Raw genomic sequence first — 22,444 nt, 5'->3', positions numbered from 1 at the left:
GAACACTTCTGAAGTAAGAAAGCAACCTCATGAAGCACAGCAATCTCTCCTTTCCCACAAAGAGCCGCAAATACTATGTCTCCCCATCACTCCCTAATGCACATGACATGAATCTGTTCAAGAGGTGGTTTCAGCAAAACTTCAAAAGCATGTTTTCTTATCCCACTCAACCAAACTATCAGCTTTCTCACCATCAGTGCCTGGAATTCCTAACATATGCCAAAGCTTTCAGACCTCTTCTACATAATGGTTATTGCCTGCACATCCAATATGGGAACTGCTGCCTGCTATACCCACTGTTAGCACACAACCATCCTAGCTGCCATTTAGGAGTAGTACTTACAGTTTTGTACATTTTATATTGCAGGTTAGACTTTGGGCTGAAGACCTTGTCTGTGCCAGAAGAGCCAAGAGGTTTTATGATCTGAGTCAGGAGGAGGAAATCGTTGAAAAGAAAGCCATACAGTTCCTTGTTACTCTTGGCTTTATAGAGTTTTCCACTGTGCAGAAACTTGCGTGGTCCCAAGCAGTTTGTAACAGAATTAAATACGAGTTGCTGCGAAAAGTAGAAGAAGAACAACAACGCACTGTATAAAGTAAAACAATCGAGGTTCCCCTGAAAGAGATCAAATATAGTTTTGAGTCCTGACATCGGTTTCAATTTGTGTCACAGGGATGGCAAGCAATGTCTCTGCCTGGTGCATGATAAGCAGTGCAAGTCACATAGGAACCCTATGTGAAAATTAACTTTAAGGCAGCCTATTAGTTGCAAGAGCAGGGCCTGGACAGTCAGAGGAAAGCCCAAAGCATTTGTGCCTCCTTTCAAATTTCTCTGTCACACACATGCATCTCTGTGGGCAGAACTGAGCCGAGGATGACTTGTCCTGGATTAGCAGTAGTTATGCAAATGGCCTCTCCAAATGCTGAGCTTTCTCAACAAGGATTGGATTTCTGAATTGTGTTTGAATTTCACCCATTAAAATCTACCAAAGGAATTCCAGATAGCCTGTCTTTGTGTATCCATGATATCAGGAGTTAGGGGACAGATGCTGACCATGGTTGGAACTGTCAGAATTCAAGATTCATCTGGGGGTGGTTACTAGAAGAGTAGAAGCTTTCCCTTTCCTAAGGAGCCATTTTCAGGTTTGTTTCCACTAGGTGATGGTACAGTCCTTGCCATCCTAGGTGGCTGGACAGCTAGATATGGAGAGGCTGCTCTTACAGATTAGAAACACTTCAGCCAGAAAATTGTGGGAAGATCAGATCACTCCTTGCCACAGATTTCAGTATGCTACTGGTGTTAACTTGTCAGCAAGCAGCCACTTGATCATTCAGGTAATATTTTTGATGTTTTAGAGGAAGACATCATGTACAGAAGGCAAGAACACCCACCTTCCTTCAGGTAGTAGCTTTAAGACTCCTGAACGTGACTTTGACTCTTCTGAAATCGTTGTACTTGTCTTTCTCTTTTAAGAGTTAGATTTCATAAGATGAAATTCGATGTTTTCCATTTTATAAAATAACCAGTGTTTGTAATTTTTTAATCTTCTAGAACAGAAAACTCAAAGCATGCTTTGAAAATCAAGTTGTGATCTGTCTGCCTCTATTATCTTCACAAATAATAGGGCAGCCATCAAAATATCCTCCATCATTCATCAATCTTTTCATCATAGTTTCAGTAGAGAAATTTTGCATGTTATTTACAAAATAATAGTTAATGGGAGATAGTGTTTCTATGCAGTTTTGAGAGAGACTTGGTCAGCATTCTTGAGTTTTCGAAATGTACACAAAGTTTTATCAGCAAAAATACTTTCTGTGATGAGTTTTAAAGCACTCCAGGATGGTCATGTATAGCTTCAGGATGAGATACATCAGTACAATAACCACCATATTGTAAAGAGCTATGAAACTGGGAAGTTGTGGTTGAAAATTGCAGCATTGACCCTGGCTCCAGTCCAGAGGCAGGCAACAAAAGCAGCATTTATCATGTAGAAGGCACTAGCAAAAGCAGCAGAAAAGGATTTCGTGCAGGAGTGAAAGGGCGCCAAAGAGAGATGAAAACAAAGGACTGAAGATTATATGACTTGATTAATTACACTGTTTGTTCCCTGATGCAGTGCCATAAGTGAGCCGTGGATTCTTCCCGACTGGTGGAGAAGTGTGCCCACATTTGCAATACTCTAGATAGCTCTTTGTTTACCTCTGACAGGCCTTCACACTGAACATGAGCCTGGATCCACTCCAGCCTATCTGAATTTTCCTTCTCACGTACTCCTTCATTTACTTGAGAACATAATTCTTCTGCTTTCTCAAGAGCATGCTTCAAGTGACTGTGGTCTGGGTGGTTTTCAGGAGTGTTTTCTATTATCTGCAGATAAAATACATCAGCATTTGCTGTTATCCACAGTCACAATGTACTTAGATTGTCAGCCCTACACTTCTATTTCTTTATTTTCATCAGAGACAGTCAGTAAGTTCCAAATTTCTTTTCCTCCTTGGCAAACATGAAAAAACAGAGACAAACTCACAGTCTGCTTGCAAACACCTGAAATGACTCCATGCCTGCAGAACGTTTGTATCAGTACACTGCTCACTATTCTGACATAAGCATGCAAATGCCAGTCACATACAGAATACATCCACGACTGATTAAGAAATCTCTTAAACGCCAACACCCAGTTTATAATTCTTTTCTGCACAAGTCTTGGGCCAACTTCAGTAGCACTATTGAGGATGGTGAGCATTAGGCAGCAAACAGAAGTTAGGAAAGGGTTGTAAGTTATCCAGCAACACGAGCTGTGCCATAGGGTAACTTGCAACATTCTGGCATTCAAGCTTGCACACTGAATGTCATTTACCATACTATAGGAAGCCAATGACACTGTGGAAAAAAAGGTAAGGATGAGCATAATGTTGACCCATTACTCCTGCGATCTGAATGTTAAAGTTTTCATTTAGCATTTACTGCCTTCTTGTTCTTTGTGTGCAAGTTTCACCACTCCTTTTGATGTAAATAGTGAGCCATTTCACTGAGGCCAAATGAATTCCTGCATTTGTTCTAGTGTGATCAAATATAAAAGGATACCCCACATTCCCTAGCACATCAGATACCTAACAGTGACAAAGCTTAGCACAAATAGGGTAACTACCCTGTAATTAAGCTCTAAGCAAAGCAGCATCAAAATCATCATCTTTGCAAAAGAACGTACATTTTTAATTATTAGTGGGTATCTTGTTACCCGTTGCATAGGCTTTAGTAGAAAACTTGATAGTGGCATTCCTTTACAGCGAGGATCCATTGCTAACCTCTGAAACATTAGAGAGGTAAAATGGTGTTAGTTTGTTTGCTTAAAATTCTGCAAAATGAGCTCCTTTAAAAAAAAAAAAAAAAAGGTAAGGCAACAAATGAACACCGTGCCTGAGCTAAATCTGTTCTCAGATCACAAACAATGTCAGAACAGTAGAATTTCTTGTATTTTTAACATATTCTTCACCTGCCACACTTGTACAAGGAAGGGCCTCTTCTTACTGTCCCAGTACTCACTGTTTCTTACTGTCCTGGCACTTTACAGCAAAACCATTATTAAACAAAGTATTTTATGGCTCTGTAGGAGTTTGAAAAAAAAGTATTCCTTCAGTGAAAACATGCACCCCTTCAATGAGTGCTTAAGTTTAAAGATTCTTCTTTCTAGCCCAACACAGAGCACTAATTGAGACTATGTTTTGCAGATCAGTGAAATGATGAGCTGACTTCACTGTGTATGAAATTCATGGCGACTGCTTCATTTCTTACTTTAACAAACTCCTTGAACTCGGGGACTTCATCTGTTTTCTGCTGGATGAGTGCTGCCCCATTGAGCTGGCAGCTACAGAATCGAATGTAAGGCTGCATGTGTGGCAGCTGTGCTGTCAGAATGTCCCCAATCATTTTCACTGGCATCTTCTCTCCAGACATCTTCTTACGCACACGTAAAGCCCTAAACATGGAAAGGTCATGGGTGTTTTATAAGTAGACCACCAAAGAATGATTCCTCATTTATGAAACAAATGGTTCAATCCTTATTCATTACTGAAATAAAGAGACCCCTGAATAATAAATAGGCCAGCTGTGAGGCTTAATGCATATTGTAAGAATAAAACAGTCAAGATTGCACTCTTAGACAATAACATTTTTCCCTCTTGTGGTCACTGAATTGTTAACTGACATTAACTTATTGCACTGTCAGATCAGACACCCTATAAAAAGGGATGTGATTTCCTTTTATAAGTTTAGAAAGAGAATAACAGCTACACTCTTGAATGAGGGATAAAAACCTTTCCACTACTTCAAACTCAAAAGCTACTTCTAGTTTTTAGCCTGGTTTCCTTTGGAAAGGATGTTGATTCACACTGAGCTGCCTGCTTTTGCCTTATCACTGTCGTAGCTTTCCAAGCTCGTAAGGGATTTTCAAACACATTTTACAAAAAAAGAGGTATCTCAAAGTTATGGACTTGGTGATCTTAAGGGTCTTTTACAACTGAAATGGCTATAAAATCCCTATAAGATCAACAAAATTTAGCAGCTCAGAAGGGAAACCAATGAACTTGATTAATTCTCTTGCTTAAGAGATGCAGGTTTAACTCAAATCTTACTCAGTTTCTCTGGAAATCACCAGATGGGGAACCTGCATGCATGTGCCTCCAAACCAGCCACAGCAGTAACTGTGCCTTGCTGAAGCAGCAGGGATGGCTGAGAAGGATGCAAATAGGAAGATCAGATCCATCATGGACCACAGGGAACGAAGGGAGAAATAAGGGTACTTGCACTGGTGTGGAGTTTCATAGTAAGGAGTTGGGGTGCTTGGAGAATTCAGAAAGAAGGGTGCAGGGTATACTGGACACAAATCCATAGGAAACCAGGCTTTGTTAATGCTGCTTCTCACAAAACAGCTCAATCAGATGCTATAAACCTACAAAACTAAAGCTAACCCAGAATAAGTGGGGCAGAGATTGTTGTGCCTTTTCTTGCAGTCATAGATAATAAGTACAGAAATAGATATGGGCTGTGATGGAGACAGAGGAAGTCAAAGTCTCTGACAGGACTGTGGGTAGCCTTGGCAGACACTACTACTCTTTGGGAGAGGTCGATCTTGCCTTCTGGAGTGCAAGTACACCACAAAGAAAGGAAGTGAAAATACTTACTCAGCAAAGAACTGCTGGATTTATCTCTACAACAAGAACAACTCACAACAAGCATTATTAATAATTAGATTTTTCCAACAAGGAAAAGTACAAGGCCCTTTTGGTAACGACTTTCATAAGCAGCAAATATTTTCATGCAGCTGAAAGCAGAAGTTGGGGGACAGACCCATGATTTTGTTATTGCTAAGTTTGAGGGGAGAAAAAAAAACAACCACAACTCACTTCAGTAGTTTTATATTGCACATAATCAGCTCCTTCCAATTAACAAAAATCATAGCAACTTCTTTTTCTGTTAGCAGCTCAGATTCCATTAGTGGTTTCTGGAAGATCTATAGATTCAGAAAATGAAGCAATTTAGAAAGTGTATGTTCAGTATAAACAAAGTGACTAAGACTGATGATGCTCACTTCCTTAGCCTGGAGGTGAGAACACTTCACATCAGAGTAACACTTGCCACTCAGTGGAACTGAATTCAAATACGAGGTGTTCTACAGATTCCATAGCATTCCCTAAACATATGTTTGTGAGTGGCGTACAGTTTTAAAAGAGAAGAGTCTAAATTTGTGTTGCTGATTTAATTATGACCTGGATAATCCCTTTGAATCTTGCTAATTTTAATCAGAGGTCTAAATAATACAACTTAAAATACATTTTACTTCAGACTCTCTTATGGAAGTTCTGGCTTATCTCAGTGTGACTCAGGTTTGCAAATCTTGACCTCTTTTTCAGAAAGGGCTTTCCTTCTCTACCAAAAGAATTGATAGAGAAATGCAAAAGAATTGTGCGTTGCCTGCATGAATTCCCTTTTTTTCCAAATGAGATGCATCTTGTAACATTTAAAGAAAATCACAGTAAGTGGTAACTGACTGCTACTGTGAATGGGGTAACTGGCACATAAAGTGCTTCAAGCTTTAAAAACATACACTTGAGAAATAAGCATTCAAAATCAGGAGTGGAAAAGGGTTTATTAGGATGATGCTTTAAACAGCAGTGTTTCGGTGATGGGAACACAAGGGCTTGGCATTGGTTGCACCCACACACACATGTATGCATATATATCTAAATATATCTATAGATACAGAGAGATATATATATGAAGATTTAATACAGATATGGCAGCAATATCAAGGAAGTTCACATGCTGAAATAATTGATCCAATTTACTTTAAAAAGATGAGTGATTAAAACCTGCTCCTAAAACTTCCGTGCCTTCTTACCTCTGTGACCAACTGCAGATCATTGACATAGTTCTCTTCTGTAACAATGAGCTCATGGATGTATCCCTGTCTTTTTCTTTCAGTAGGTGTCAACATATCCAGAAGATGCAAGTCTGCACACCCTGGAAAACATAAAAGGATCCTAGATTTTACTTACAGTCATTTGCAAACCGATTCAGATAGAAAGTAGTTCAATTAAAAACAGTAGTTATTGCCTGTCAACCTAATTGTTGTTCTCATGTTATGGCACAACACTAACAATGCTTCATTTCAAAACACTGCATTTAACAATTTAACACTTACTTTTTTCATTATTATTTTTTTTTAATTTTTTTTTTATTCAAGGCCATTCCTATGTGATAACATATCTTAAAAGTCTTAAAACCTTAAAAGTCCTCATGACCACTACCTGTCCATTTCCAGCCTCACTCCAAAGTTCACAGTCCCCTTTACTTTTGTCATTTAACTGGACTAAAATGGCAAAACAAATCCCTAAATGGATGACCATTAATAAAAAAGAGGAGCAAAGGCTTACTCTGGTATTACTGCCAAAGAAAACCTAAGGATGTCCTCAAAGGGAAAACAATTAGGAAAGAGTGCTACTGTGACCTTAATGCTCTGATGGACACCTTGAGTTTCAGCTTATTTATACTCTAAATTCAAGATTAGCCTTTATCCTTCCAGCCAATGTAGGCATCCTAATGAAGAAGTTCCTGCAGAGATTATTTAGTTCTTCACCCTTCAATTGAAAATGGTTTCCAAATTTTTGAAGTTCTTGAGCCAGAACCCATGCAGGTCAGTGGAGATCGCTCCACAGATTGCACTGATTTATAGACCAAGCAAAAGGGGTTTGTTATTGTCCTTGAACTTTAAAGGTATGCAAAAAGTTTGCAACTAAGAACTCAGTTTTCTCCCTCAGAGTAAACCACCTCCCTTTTGTTAAACCTGTGTAGATACTAGAACTTTTGTATAAATTCTAGAATTTCAAATTTTATTTTCTAGTCTGAATTAGAATCAAACATTTAATATTTTTTTTCCTGTAAGCAAGTATTTTTCAGCTGAGTTTAACTAAATTCTTTTGAGACTGTCAAGCAAAATGTTTTCTTCCAGTTTCACTTTTAAAACTATTTTTATTAGTTTTCTGCAGAGAATGCATTTCAAAAAGCAAAGATCATTGCAAACAGGTTGAAAACATTTTACTTTAAAAATGCACTAGTTATGACTCTTTCTACACAAACAAAATTCTTCAGTTTAATTCTTTTCCCTGCCCCTCAACAAGGTATGGGTAAATTCAGTGTATTCCACATTGAAACAAGCTTTCCTGTACCAAAATTTCTGGCTGAAAAAGATTCAAGAGGACCTTTACTGTCTGTGGTTTAAAATGGTCAGGTCTTTTGTTTGTTTGTTTGTTTTTTGATGTTCACCAGCATCAACAATGACACCAACCTACTAAGAGCTGACAAGGAAGTGTGTAGATCAGATGTTTGCACAAGCTTTCACAAAATGAACCACTACTGCTCCTAATCACATCACGCCCCAGATGTGCAGTTCTTTGCATATAAAGTTAATATTCAGACACTAGCTAGCAAGGTCCCCATTAGGTTTTTCATGGATTATCTTCAACTGCTGCTTCAACTCATCTGTGCTCCTGAAAAGATGATGCTAGATTTCACTAAAAATAAATTAAAAAAAAAAAACCAACAAAACACAAGAAACAAGAAAAGTAGATGCAGATGGTCCAAGTAGTTTCCTCTACAATTAAGAAGGAGATTAGGTTGGAATCTACAAGCAGATCAGGTTGGAAGCATAAATATGTTGATAATGCTTCTTTGAGACACGGTCCTATGCAGTCCTCCAGCAAATGCAACTGAAACTTTGCTTGAAGAAAAAAAGGTTTTCAGAATTATCAGATTTATGCCAAAATAATCAAAGCACCTGGCACATTTCAGAAGCCAAAAGTTTAATTTCTATTTCATGCTTTCATTGCATTTTCTTAGTTATAATGTAAAACCGACGTTTAATGAACAGAACTAGTTCTCCCCATGCACTGTCAGCTTCATTAAAAGTGAACAATGTGTTCAGTTATTTTTCTCTGGAGACTATGGAAGTTTCCTGTTCAAAGATGCCAATGACCTTGGTTTGAGGTGTGGTTTCCAACCACCAGACTTTTAGAGAAAGTGTTTAAGATTTTGAATCATGAGGCACGGCTTAACAGCCAGCCAGGTGGGATGTAAAGGGAGTACTCTGAACTTCAACAGCCTGACTTTGAACACCAAGTATTTGGAAAAATAGTTTGCTTCAATCTGAGCAGAACATGCAAGAGACACTTTTCTGATAAGGGATTTTCTTCATGTGGTGCAGAAGTACAAAGATTTTTATTGTCTTTGTGTTACAAACATCAATAAGAACTGGGTTCCTTTTCATTTCAAGTAGAAATGTCAGGTCATAGGTCTCCAGCTAGTTTTTCATGGACACTAAAGTACTGTGCAAAGTACTTTTATGAACATCCAAATTCCACTTGCAGCTGTAATAATATAATTCATTAATTCAATTCACTAAGAGACTCCTGCTAGAGGCTAGAAAGCACCCTCAATACTAGACATGTCCAATAAAGGGAAACATCTGCTGTGGGCAAATTATAGGACCTCATCTCCATACAGAACTGGTTAGTATTAAAGCACACAGGTTGTCCTTCATGCATAAAGCCATGCAGTACTTAAAATTAGGCACTGGTATTTCTTTCCAGTTACTGAGGTCCTCGTTATTTTAGATTACATTATATTTTACAGAATCGTAGAATTACCTTGGTTGGAAAAGACCTTCAAGATCATTGAGTCCAACTGTTAACCTAACACTGACAAGTCCTTAACCATATCCTTAGATACTATGTCTAAACGACTCTTAAATACCTCCAGAGGTGGTGACTCCCCCACTGCTCTGGGCAGCCTCTTCCAGTGCCTGATAACCCTTTCAGTGAAAATTTCTCACTGACATCCAACCTAAACTTCCCCTGGTGCAACCTGAGGCCATTACCTTTTGTTCTGTCCTTGCAACATCATTGAACAGACCAATCCTCACCTCTTAACACCCTCCTTTCAGGGAGCTGTAGAGAGCCATAAGGTCTCCCCTGAGCCTCCTCTTCTCCAGGCTGAACAACCCCAGCTCCCTCAGCTGTTCCTTCTAAGATTTGTGCTCCAAACCCCCCATCAGCTTTGTTGCCCTTCTTTGGATTCATGTCAGCCTCCCTAGTGCTGAGTACAGGGGTCCTGCTGGCTACACTATTTCTGATGCAGACCAGCTTTGTTGCCCTTCTTTGGATAGACTCTTGTAGCTCAATGTCCTTTCTCTAGTGAGAAGCCCAAAACTGAACACGGTACTTGAGCTGCAGCCTCCCTAGTGCTGCGTACAGAGGGACCACCACTGCCCTTCTCCTGCTGGCCACACTGTTCCTGATACAGGCCAGGATGCCATTGGCCTTGTTGGCCACCTGGGCACACTGCTGGCTCATGTTCAGCCAGGTGTCACCCAGCACACCCAGGACCTTTTCTAGCAGGCAGCTCTCCAGCTGCTCCTCCTCAAGCCTGTAACACCGGTCGGGTTGTTGTGGTGGAAGTGCAGGACCTGACATTTGGCCTCATTGAAACTCATGCAATCAGTCTTGACAGATCGATCAAGACTGTAAATATTTTATTACATTATTAATATTTAATTTTATTGGATTTTATATTTTCTCTCCTGCTGTGGAAAAGTAGTGTTGTACCCCATCTGGAGGGTGTCAGGAATTTGGATCCTTAGCAACAATCTAATAAATCCAGAAAACAATAGGGAAATTACAATAAGTAAATCTGTATGCTCTCAGCACAGTGAAAATGCTAATTTCTGGCCTTCTTAATTGCATAACTGCCCTTTTTAATTGCACAGATTACTTACTCTGTCTGCACTTACAGAACCAGCATACAAACACTGTAACTAAAAATACATGCATTGACCTCCTATCATCATAGGACCTGAAGGAATAAGGGATTCTACAAATTGGGGAAAAAAATTAAAATATCATCATAAAAATATATATATGCTGTTACTTTTCCTTGCAAAGGTAGCCCTGAATATATGAGCCTTAAAAGCTAGCCTCTAAGCTTGAAAGCAATAAACAAGAGATGCTGCATCTTCAAAGGGAAGGTTCTGCTATGGAACTCAGTGATCCACATACAAGGGCACAACTTCTAACTTGTGATTCAGGTGGGTTTACTAAACAACTTAACTACCAGATTTCACTATAAACCTCATCCTGGCCCAGTTCGTAATGAAAAGATCACAGTAAACAGGAATCTGTTCTATTGCAGAGAGCCAGAAGCAGTAAAAAATTACATCAGTTTTCCTCCAAAACAGTTTTCGTCCTTAAGCAGAGAGAAAGAGCACATGATTATAGGATTTACTCACTCAGACAAATTACAGCACTTCACCATTCATTCTTATCAACTAGCTTCAGATGCAACCACCACTTTCCCAAGAATATCTTGTGGGATGGATCCTCCACTGAGAGACTACCTCCAGCTTTTGCTGAGGACCGACTCTGTTGATCAAACAGATCCCTCCATCTCAAGCTTCCGTGATGCAGCACCTCTTTTCACTACTATATTCAACTATTTCTGCATGTTCAGAATTTCCCAAGTGGACTAGAATGTCCATTTATTGGTAGAGCAAAGTGTTTCCCTCTGGGACAGATAGAAGCAGGATCTACAAACAAGTCACGAAAGTCCCACGTGCAAAAATGTTTAGTACTTTGTTTTTGTCAAGACCAGTGTCTCCTTCTCCTGTTCCTACCAGGTGGAGGGATTGCCGCTGCTAGTCCACACAGACCATCCAACAGACTCCAGGATTCTGGTAATAATTGCAATTTTCTTTTTTTTTTAATTCTAGAACATGCCTTAGTGTTAAAGGCAAAGTTTATGTTCCTCCGCTACATACACTACTACCCCATCTTCATTTTGTCATAGCAAAATGTTTCTTCAACTTTTTACATTAATACCTTATTTTCTATGAAAAAAAGAAGAAAAAAGTTTTACTTTTCAGCCCAGGAAATGAGGGGAAGACAGCATGTGAGTCAGTTGGAAAGGAAACCTACTAAATCCTTACAGAAAAACACAGAACATGTCTACCACTCCCTTTCCAGAATCTGCCTGGAGAGTACAAAATCCTACATGTGAGGGCATGGGTGAATCTAAAAATATAAATTGTCAGAGTTAACCCATTCCTGTACAGGTAACTTTAAATCTCACCTCTAAATTATGACCAGGACCTATTTTGAGCCCCTGACCACTTACTGTACAGTAAAGGCAAATCAGTCAATTTTTCAAAGTCATCAGTCTTAGGCTGACCTCCAGCCATCATCCTTCTCAGCTCCAGGTCTTCCCCCCAAAAAGAACTGAAGTTAAGAGAATTAAACCAGATTGATTTTAATGCTCATTTGTATCCAGAATTACTCCGCCACACGAAACAATTCAGAATGGAAAACTGCCCTTGGTGAAGATGAGTGTGACAGAGAGAGCACCAGTTTGGTTTCAGCCATCTCAGATGGAGCACAGAAAACCTTTATCCCTGACACCATTTTGAGCCAGGTCGTGACTAGATCCCTGCTCGATCTGGCACCAGGGCACTGCTGCACACTGGTGGGTACCAGCTGAGCTGGCAGCACCCAACCAGCACTTGGTGGGTAAAAGCTGGTACCTGGGCAGACCAAAGGGTGAAGTTGGGAGGTGAATGGCATTTACACACATAGAGCTTCCTTCTTGCTGCCAGGGCCAGCTGCTGCTGAGGGTTCAGACTCAAAAAGGTGCAGCGTGAAGAAACCAAATGAAAAACTTGTGCTAGAAAATGGGAGCCAAATCCTGTGATCACAGAGCACCACAAAGTCATCGGGAACCCAACACCTTCTAAAAATCCTTACACCCACTTCACTTATGACAGTTAAGACAGATACCTTAAGTATAAACATCTTCCCACCTTAGGTACTAACAGCTCCCTTTTCCATTGAATGCTTAATTGAAATTATTCCACAAGACTGAACTTGCTCAAAAATCTGACTTCTTATTTTGTGTTGCTTCCATAGGTTTAAGAAGAATTACAGAGGAAGAACTACAGATTTGATACAATTTAGTTTCGGGCTCTATGCAGACTTCACAATCTGAATTTTTGTGCTGAAGAGGAGATTACAAGGGTACTTCTTGGGTTTGTTTTTTGGTTTTGTTTTTGTTTTTTTTTTCTTTTTTTTTTGAGAAGTTTCCATTGTAAGATGTACAGAAAGGGGAGGGGAATGAAACAGCTGTGAAACTTGATGTAACAAGCTATAGAAATATGTTGTGTATATAGGAATTATGTTTACAGTTAATATTAGCGTTACTAGGTTACACCAGATAGTTAAGAAAACTCTCACAACTTTCTCCTCACACGGACAATAACTCAAAATGAATCCTTATTCATGGTAAAGCACTCCTTTGCAAGCTATCAAATAAAAAGTACAAAAGCCCACACAGTCAACATGAGGCAAATGAAGTCTTCATGGAAATAATTTACATTTTTAACTGCATCCAGGACAACCTTCTGAAAACATTCTTTCAGGGTTTGGAATCAAAAGGTCACCTTAGTGCTCTCTATTTAGCTCTTAGCAGCTTGTTTTCCAGTTGCCTGTGTGCACACAACTTAGCCTGCAATTCAACTGATTAAATAATATTTGAGCTACCTTATCCTTGGATTTCCTGCAGCTGTCCAAAAAAGAAGTTTAAAATAAGCCACTTACGGTAATCAGAGGAGGGATACATATAAGGAGCTATTGAACATGAAATTAAATATCTGGAGTCAGTAATCATGAAGAACTAAAAGGAGAACAAAACCAGCACATGCAGCCACTTTGGTGCCTAGCAGGAAGGTTATGGTTGAACTTAAAACTTACTGAGCACACAGGGACTGAAGGAGATGCCACTGAAGCTCCAAAAGAACTGAGATTTCAATTAAAGTTATTTTGAATATAAAGCAAAACACTCTTGAGAAACCTGAATCTTTAACTGTGAGTTGTCTTGGACAGACTTAACATATTGGAATTGTTATTAACAAATCCCCTGAAAAAACATGAATGGAAATTTTCCTGAGCAGCTGAATAGTGAGGAAATTCTTCTGAAGTTAAGCATCAAAACTGTAAAACAAAACCCACCATCACTTGGAAAGGTCTCTAAATCCAGCCTCCTCTATATGTCTCAAGTGACAACTCCTGTGCAAAGGGAAAAGGTATTTCACAAATAAAACATAAAATATAAAGAATGCACTCAATTGACTGCATTCAAAAGAGCAATGAGAACGCACTTTTTCTTAACGTTGACTTAGAATTCAAATGAAATAAAAATTACCTGAATGATTTCTTGTATTTGTCTACAAAAAATTTGTTTCAGCATTGACTGGGACTAGTGCTTGTTGGCTTTGCAGCCACAAATTCAGGGACCAAAGAAAGAAGGGTGGGGGCACATTTCCATTACAGGAGGCCAGTGCTTTTTGGAAATAGGTTATCTTGCTGCAGTCTGGATCTGCAGCTTTGGGAGGAGATCATGTGCTTTTAGGAGGTTAAAGATCTTTTCAGACACACCAGGAAGGAGAAGAAAGGATCAAAACTGGATTGCAACACAGTCTTGAAAAACTATTTTTTGGATGGAAATAATCCATTTTCTTTATTAAAGAATTGCTTTCATACTCCCTTTCTCATATATATAGATAGATAAACAAAAGTCCAGACAGGTAAAGATTAAGTACAACAAGAAGCTTTGTTCCTTGCTTCCTTGCTACTCAAGGGAAATCACCTATTATGAGGACAATAAAACACTACCGTGTCAAACTACAGTAGCAGACTTAAGAACTTTAATAATCGAGTAAATAAACATTATAGATATTTCAACAATGTATGTCAATATCAGCCACAATGGTTTGAATATCATTGTCTAGCACTTTAGGTTTTTGTGAGTTAATTACTCTCAACAACAGGGAGCCTGATAAAGCTGCTGCTGTTGGGTAACACACAGCACTCTTCTGTCTGAGCAGTCCTGGCACAAGATACACCTGTGTGTGTAAGAAGCATGTTAGGAAACATGTAGCCTGCAGATTATCATAACAGTTTTATTTTTCTTCTCACTTTAATTAATGGAATAAAAAAAGCAGCCTCTGAATCCCCTATATCCAAAGTATTGCCATATTTCAATATGCAGAGAGAAAGTGTGCTTCTGGCCTGAAGTCATAAAAAACAAAACGTCCCTTAGGACAAATGCTTTTAGTCAAGTTATAAATCTTTCAACACAACAGCTCATTATAGGAAAATAGAGATACCCTTTCATTAAAATAATATTTTAATGCATGAAATATTGAAATAGTGGAGCAAAATCTGGCTACATCATTCTCAGCAAGCAGAACAATGGGCACTGAAAATTACAAATATTATGTTCTCTTCAATTTCCATCACACCAGGCAGCATATTTTTCATCAAGTGGCTATGGTGGAGAAGAAAACAGTTTTGATCTTTTAATGGCACAGAGGTAAAAGCAAAATTTGTGCATATTAAACACTATCCTAAAGAAAATCTGTGCAATTGTGCATATTTTCAGACTAGAGCTTCTGGCATAAAACACAGAGCCTAGCATCAATGTAAACCCTTAGGAAAACAGAGTATTCTTAATTCATCTACCAGAAGAGTAAAAAAAAACCCAACTGATTTGTAACACACAGAAAGCATTGAGTAAAGAAAGGTGCAAAAGGTTGCAAGATAATCATGATCAAACTGAGTACTTATATTGAAATAATAGTCAAGGAACCAAGACCAGTGTCATTCTGAAATTAAACAGGTGGGCTTCAGGCCACTCTGGTGGCAAACTCATTACATGCACTAAATGCCACTTGGTGAATTCTCTGTGTACACAGCAACAAGACAACAAACACATTTTAGACTATCTTTTATATGAAGAATTTAATTATCTATACATGTAACTAATTTTAAAGGCTGTATTACAGTTGTTAAAGCTGCAGGTTTTTATATATTTATATAATTTACATTCATATTGATGAAATACTGAAGTGCAATTGAATAAGGAGCTTCACTTGTTCTTTGCACTGCATGATGGGTCAGAAGGAGGGAGATGGGGTAGGATTAGAAACACTAAAACACTGCCAGCATGAGATTTAGAAATAAATGAAATACATAAACCAAAACATAACTAAATGGTAAAGTAATTAGAACAGCTATATTGTGCTTGAGGCATTCAGAAGAGAGGGTTTCTGCACTAACAGCACCAGGCATTTCATCAAGAGCTTTTTAACTAATGCTGAAAAGACAAACATGGCTTAGCTACAGCACATCTACTACATAAACTTGACTGTAAGCTCCATTTAATATTAATTCGTATAAATTCCACAGTCTAGTTTAAAAAATGTAAACATTGGAAATTAATTGCAGGGAGATATTTCTATACATTCTTTCTTGTCAGGAAAATTACTGTTCAAAATGTGTCGTTCCATGGTCATAAGTAGTAAAAATGAGAAAACAATCTTCATGTAACCAAGATGAAAACAAAGAAGTTAATTCTCAAATCCCACACGAATGTAGCTTTCTATTGATTTCTGGTATGAAAATGCAAAAACCAAAACATCTGAGACAAACATGGACCAGAGTCTTTTCTAATTGTACGCAGCTACAAATAATGTGCAAAATAAAATTAACATAACTGGGATAATAACACTATGCAAGGTTAATATCTCTTGCACTGGAAGGAAGTTAACTTCTTCTCTCCACAATGTATTACACACTCAACAGGGAACACCTGATACATACAGTACAATAACTACAACAAAATACCTTATCTGTACTTGGGCACATTTAAAAATCCTTAAACTGATTTAACTCCTCCTGTCCTTTTGTAATTAAAGAAAATTTTTTAAAAAAGGAAAAAAAAAAGACATAATGACAACACTGGACAAGTGAACAATAAAAAAGAAAGATACATAAAGTCTCGAATTTATGGACATTTGGAACAATTTTAATAGCACATGCAGCATTCCTTGATAGTGGGTCTTTTTGCTCAAATAAAAATTGCAAAGAAAAATTTAATTTATACTTTTCCTTTAAAAGGCTAAAATATATATTTGAAACAATTTTAAAACTACTAAAAGCACCTGTGCAAAGGTGGAAAAATTAGTTCGATAACTATGAAAGCCACAAAAGGACCCACTATCCTCTGATTTTTTTTGTGTGTGTGTTTTTTTTTTTGTTTTGTTGTTGTTGTTGTTTTGTTTCATTTTAATTTTGCATCTATATCTGTAGGTAATTAACTCAGACACTGAGATTACATGCAACTAATGTAAAATGAGGTAAACTGCTCTGCAGTGTGTTCTTCTACTCAGAAGGCAGTAGATGATCATGCTGGAAGCCACATGATCAAGGCTGCATCTCCCATCATCCCTCTGGGCAGTGATATGGGATAGTGGGTCTCTTTGAGGACTTTCAAGCCTGAGTGGGGGATGGACAACATATGATTCCTAGAAAAAGGAGGAAAACAACACATAAGCAAAACAAAACAATGAGCAAATTCAAGCTAGGAAAATGAGTCAGGCATGTAAACGGCATGGTGCAAAAATGATAAGGGGTAACATGCTACAAAGGGAGTGGGAACTAAAAATAAAACAAACACGAAATAAGGTTTGCATTACAGAAGGTCTTCAAAGAGACTTTGACAAGTGCAGCAAGTGGTGAAGCTTTGAGTTCTGCGAACCACAGCAGAATCACAGCAATGCTGCATGTTTGGTCTTACAGTGCTACACAAATAATCACAGCGTGGCAGCAGAGAGGGTCACTTACATTGCTGGCTTGGGTCCATGTCTGTTGTTAGCTTCACATAGTTGGATGGAAAGAGACCCACTTGTCCATTCACCTCCCCTTTCCACCAGTCTGGGTCTTCCTTGTTAAGGACGTTTATAATCTGGCCTTTATTGAATGCTAGCTCATCGTCATTCTGTGCAGTGTAGTCATACATGCCAATTACCTGGCACACTGGAAGATAAAGGAAGAGGTCTGTGGCACTGGTAACATTTCAGTAAAACATAAGCTATGCACAAACCAGCCATGGACACTACAGACCTCAGGAGTGTGTGGTTCCAAGGCACTCTGCTGATCTGAACCATCCCTGATGCAGCCCTGAACCTGCCCCTCCCTCCCGTGCCCCTGTACCAGCGCTCAGCTGAGCCCTCAACACATTGGCTCAAGGGGGTTTAAAAAGATCCCAAGGGTTTCCCAGCAGCACTGATCTCTCACTCAGCTGACTGAGGGGTCAGAGCACAGCAGTGCAAACTGAGAACAGAGTAAGCTGCCTGGAACTGCACCTAAGGTACTTCTGTTTGGAAGTGGTCAACAGGAGGAGGAGATCGGAAAAGTGTAAAAATTTAGCAAACAGTCAAACATGTCAAAGATGTTAGCTTTCTACTGACACTTTTCTTTCAGTTCATGTATTTTATTTTTTTCCCCACAGAAGTACCAAATTTGCCGTACATTTATTATAACAGATTTTGCATCCTCAACAACCTCAGCAAACCTCACCCAAGTATCATTTCCAACAGAACCAGTCAATGGCCAGAAAAGTCTGGGAAACTAAGCTCCACTACCTAAAGCCTGAAAATGGCACTTTTCTAGATAGCACAAGACAATCTCAAGACAGCTCTATAATTCCAGAGAAAGCCAACAGTGATACGCTTGTACTACCACTGAGACATTAGGAACAGAAAGACATTGCAAAGGGCAAGAAAAATAAAAAGCATACAAGACCATATAGGCTGCACTTCTGGCACCACAGGACTGCTTTCAGCAGTCTATTTTCTACTTCATTGCTGTGAAACTCATCAAATCTTACTCATTCTTAGAATACAGCCATTTATGTTCAATTTCAATAGAGCAGCTTTCTTAATTCTCTAAAGCAGCAGGACTATTTATTTAAATACATAATTTCCTCCGTTTCTCTGACTTTTTCTCTATGCACAGAAGGCTTCTGGTATTTTGCCTTGAGACACAAGATTTCTATCTAGTTAGTCTTGCCGTCATGTTCTTTACATATATTCATTCCAGAATTTTCTTTTCATTCTTGTACTGGCAGCAGCTTATTTAAATTTGTCAAATACATTTTTTTTTTTATAGTTCAGAAGCTATTCAACTCATTTTAGCTACTATGTTAGTCCCCGTGACAAATATAATAAGCAAACAAGCTCCACATTTAACAGGACTCTGCATATGTCTCAATATGTAGATTTGTCACCTGCAAAAGGGAAAAAAATTCAAAATAAAAAAGGGGGCACTCACTGTCATTTGTCACACTTAACACATCAACTGCAAGTGTACACTTCCCTGGCATGCTGGAGATAAATCAGTACTCCTAAAGGAATGTATATTTGAACCCATTCTAGTTTGAATTTCTTTCAGGAATTTCTAATCCAGATCATTCTCTTCTACTTCAAAGAATTCTACAAAATTTGGTGCTGTCCAGCAGTACAATCATAGAATTGTTTTGGTTAGAAAAGACCTTTAAGATCATCAAGTCCAACTGTAACACCACCAGGTCCACCACTAAACCCTGCCCCTAAGCATCAGTTCTACATGGCTTTTAAATACTTCCAGGGGTGGTGACTAAACCACTTATCTGGGCAGCCTGTGCAAGTACTTGATAGCCCTACCAAGTGCAGAAAGTTTTCCTGATATCCAACCTAAACCTCCCCTGGCAGAGCTTAAGTCCATGCCCTCTTGTCTTACTGATGGCTGCCTGGGAGAAGAGACCAACCCCCCCCTGGCTACCCCCTCCTTTCAGGGAGTTGTGGAGAGTGATGAGGTCTCCTCTGAGCCTCCTCTTCTCCAGGCTGAACACCCCCAGCTCCCTCAGCTACTCCTTGTAAGATTTGTGCTCCAACCCCTCCATCAGCTTTGTTGCCCTTCTTTGGATAGACTCTTGTAGCTCAATGTCCTTTCTGTAGTAAGAAGCCCAAAACTGAACATGGTACTTGAGCTGCAGCCTCCCTAGTGCTGCGTACAGAGGGACCACCACTGCCCTTCTCCTGCTGGCCACACTGCTCCTGCTATAGGCCAGGATGCTGTTGGCCTTCTTGGCCACCTGGGCACACTGCTGGCTCATGTTCAGCCAGGTGTCCACCAAAACTCTCGGGTCCTTTTCTAGCAGGCAGCTCTCCAGCCTCTCTTCCCCAAGCCTGTAGTGTTGCCATGGGGTACTCCAAGAAGAAGGTGCAGTTCTTTACATTTCTCAGTACCAGGAAGGCCATGTTCATGACACCAGTTTACAAGGGAAGACACAGAAGGCAGTCAGAAAATAAGAAAACTGCAAAGCATAAACCGAAAGTGTCCATGCATTAAAATAATTTTAAAAGTTGCTGAGGTCATGCAATTTGCATTACAGTATGGCAGATGGAAAGCATGTACAGCAAAGCAAAATGACAAAAGAAACAGAGGTTTTGATGATAATAGCTTCTGATTGATCCCCTACCTTTAACACCCAGACAAGTAATGCCACACTCCCAGACCCTTCATGCATCACCTTGGGCATTTTTCAACCCCTGTAGGTGGTTTTCTTCAGGTTTTCCAGGTCTTTTGTTATAGTAAGCCTCTCCACTAATATACTTGAGCTAAGAAGATGCTTCTCAAGTACTAATCTCTTAGACTCTTATGTTAACCACACAGTTAGGGAGGCCAGCTATCATAATGAAAAAATGATTCTTTTCATCCTCCAAAAGAAAAGGTCTATAACAAAGTTGAATATCATAATAATAACTATCAATAATATTTTGGTGCTGTGTAGGCTATAAAAAAGTGCTAAAAAGTCTGTTCTGTAAAAGTTTCATCACCATGTGTGAAAAGTTCTAGAATTTCAAACCTGGAATAATTAAAAAAATTTTAAAATAAAACCCCATCATACTGCCTTCTAAAAATACATGCCTCGATGCTGAGTTACCATTTTAACTGCATGACCATAACCCACGAGTCTTTACAGAAGTGTGATTATCTGCATCTTTATGACTATACCAAAGGAGTGAATTTGTACTATTTATAACATTTGCCTTTTGTGAGATGGAGCTTTTATTTATATCAATGACATATGAAACTAATAACTTGGTATTTCATTCTAGTCCCATGAACTGCATGATAATCCTTCATATATATAGGGAAAAATTATATTCTGTGTGGTTTTTATTTTAGAAATATATGTATATTTCACTTTAATGATACAGTCAAAAAGTGTTCCTTGAATGCAGCAAGCTTTTGCCCTCTGACAGCTCCAACTAAATCCAAACAGGTGACAGACAACCACGTTCAGTCTTTTGGGTGGCTTCTGGAAAAATCTGCATCCATTCTACATGTTTTTCATTGACAGGAATCCTCCGTACTTAGCACTGCACTAACTCACAAGCCCAAAACTGTTCAAGACCGAAACAGTCACAAGGAATGAACTTTTTGTCCTCAGTCTTCTGAGGTCTTACACTTTGTAACAGACTGACAGAACTGCTTGGTATTGCCTGTGGCGGAGCTGAAACAAAGAGCTAAAAATATAATTATCTATCACTCTTGTGTCCTTTCATAAGCCTTAAAGTAAGTAGCTATATAAGATCTAAAGTTACATCTTCATTTGAGTGGTTTTCTTACACTTCACCCTAGGAAAAGTAAAAGGTTCTGGATGGGAGGTGCTTCAATTTCTAAGTCAGTGGATCACCCTGAAACTTTAAAAACTCTTTTACTACAATTAGTGCAAACAAATAGGACTGATAAATTGAATGTTTTACTCTTTAAGAGGTAATGTCACACATGACTTTTTAGCACTCGACAGTTCATACCTGAGGGACCTCCATCATAAATACACAGACCAACTGTATGGTTTTTCTCATTAAAAAAAATTAAAATGAGGAGTTTAATCAAAGTGACTTGTGTAACAGATACTCAATATCCCAGTGAATGTCCATGTGTATTTTTAGAAGTCACATTACAAAAGCAACTTATTCAATGCAACCACATTGCTTACCTGAAGGTAACGCTGCTGATTTAGGTAGCTCAGTTGGTGTAGTTTTACTGGTACCAGGACTCAAAAGTTTCACATAGTTAGCAGGGAACCATCCTATCTGCCGTTTTTTCCCTCGTGCCTAGTAAAAAACCAATTATTTTAAGAGGACCATGCACATCAACAGATCATTAGACAAGGTACTTCAGCCACTACTTTAACTACTTGAAATCACACTGATGGTTTTAGAGTAAGAAAAATGCATTTTATAAGAAAAAATTCAGCTGTTTTTGTGGCTATAATTTAATATCATGATACTTCCACTATGTGAAGTGAACTTTTAAAATATCTAAACAACAGTTATTTACTACTAACTTGGGGGGATTTTTCACTTAACAGTGTTCCCACCTTGATTTCCTACTATGACTCCACTTTGTGTGCCTCATAATTAATACAACCACCTTTATCATTCTGAGATTTCTGCTGATTATGTTTAAATCACAGCTCTAGAATATTTAGCTAGCCATCACATTAATGAGTGGCAGCATTACAATGCTTTTTCACTATGCAAAGAATTGCATTTAAACAGATATCTAGGTTGTGACAGTGTAAATAGAGATTAAGACTCCCAATTACCTCTATTCTTTTAAAGGAACAGTATATAAACTTTTTAATAGTTTCACCTGCTCAAACAACATAATATAAACATAGGTCACATTAGCAAGTGCTAGAAAAAGGGCAAGCATGATGGTAAGGAAAAAAAAAAAAAAGGTAAAGTTTGGATTCAATTGCAAAATCCCAAAGCCACATCCCAATGAAAGCTTTGGCACCTACAAATACATATGGATATGGCCCAAATGATGCTAATTAGCAGACGCTTTGGAAAGCACACTAGATGTTCTCATGCCTATCTAATCAGAGAACATCAGTATGACAACCTGGTGCACACACGAATTAGTGTGCGTGGGGTCCATTTCTGTGTGC

The 22,444-nt window shown here is 38.7% G+C and overlaps 1 protein-coding gene across 3 annotated transcripts in view; it reads right to left on the bottom strand.

Annotated features, from left to right (window-relative positions):
- Nucleotides 1-22,444, bottom strand: part of ITSN1 (intersectin 1) — a 129,826-nt gene that overhangs the window by 5,185 nt on the left and 102,197 nt on the right. Inside the window, exons 27-34 of one of the 3 annotated variants that reach the window (XM_030469413.1) lie at nt 21,485-21,602; nt 17,281-17,472; nt 6,399-6,520; nt 5,404-5,510; nt 3,794-3,977; nt 3,210-3,308; nt 2,201-2,368; nt 344-556 (exon numbers count right to left, since the gene is read on the bottom strand). In XM_030469413.1, coding sequence (XP_030325273.1) covers nt 344-556; nt 2,201-2,368; nt 3,210-3,308; nt 3,794-3,977; nt 5,404-5,510; nt 6,399-6,520; nt 17,281-17,472; nt 21,485-21,602 — 1,203 coding nt within the window. Of the gene's footprint in view, nt 1-343; nt 617-2,200; nt 2,369-3,209; nt 3,309-3,793; nt 3,978-5,403; nt 5,511-6,398; nt 6,521-14,541; nt 16,962-17,280; nt 17,473-21,484; nt 21,603-22,444 lie in introns of those variants that run through there. The other 2 variants (XM_030469412.1, XM_030469414.1) reach the window with 2 other exon arrangements.

This window comes from Calypte anna, chromosome 1 (genome assembly GCF_003957555.1).
Source record: "Calypte anna isolate BGI_N300 chromosome 1, bCalAnn1_v1.p, whole genome shotgun sequence".
In the NCBI taxonomy this organism is placed as follows: Eukaryota; Metazoa; Chordata; class Aves; order Apodiformes; family Trochilidae; genus Calypte; species Calypte anna.
This window is presented reverse-complemented; position numbering and strand designations above follow the sequence as displayed.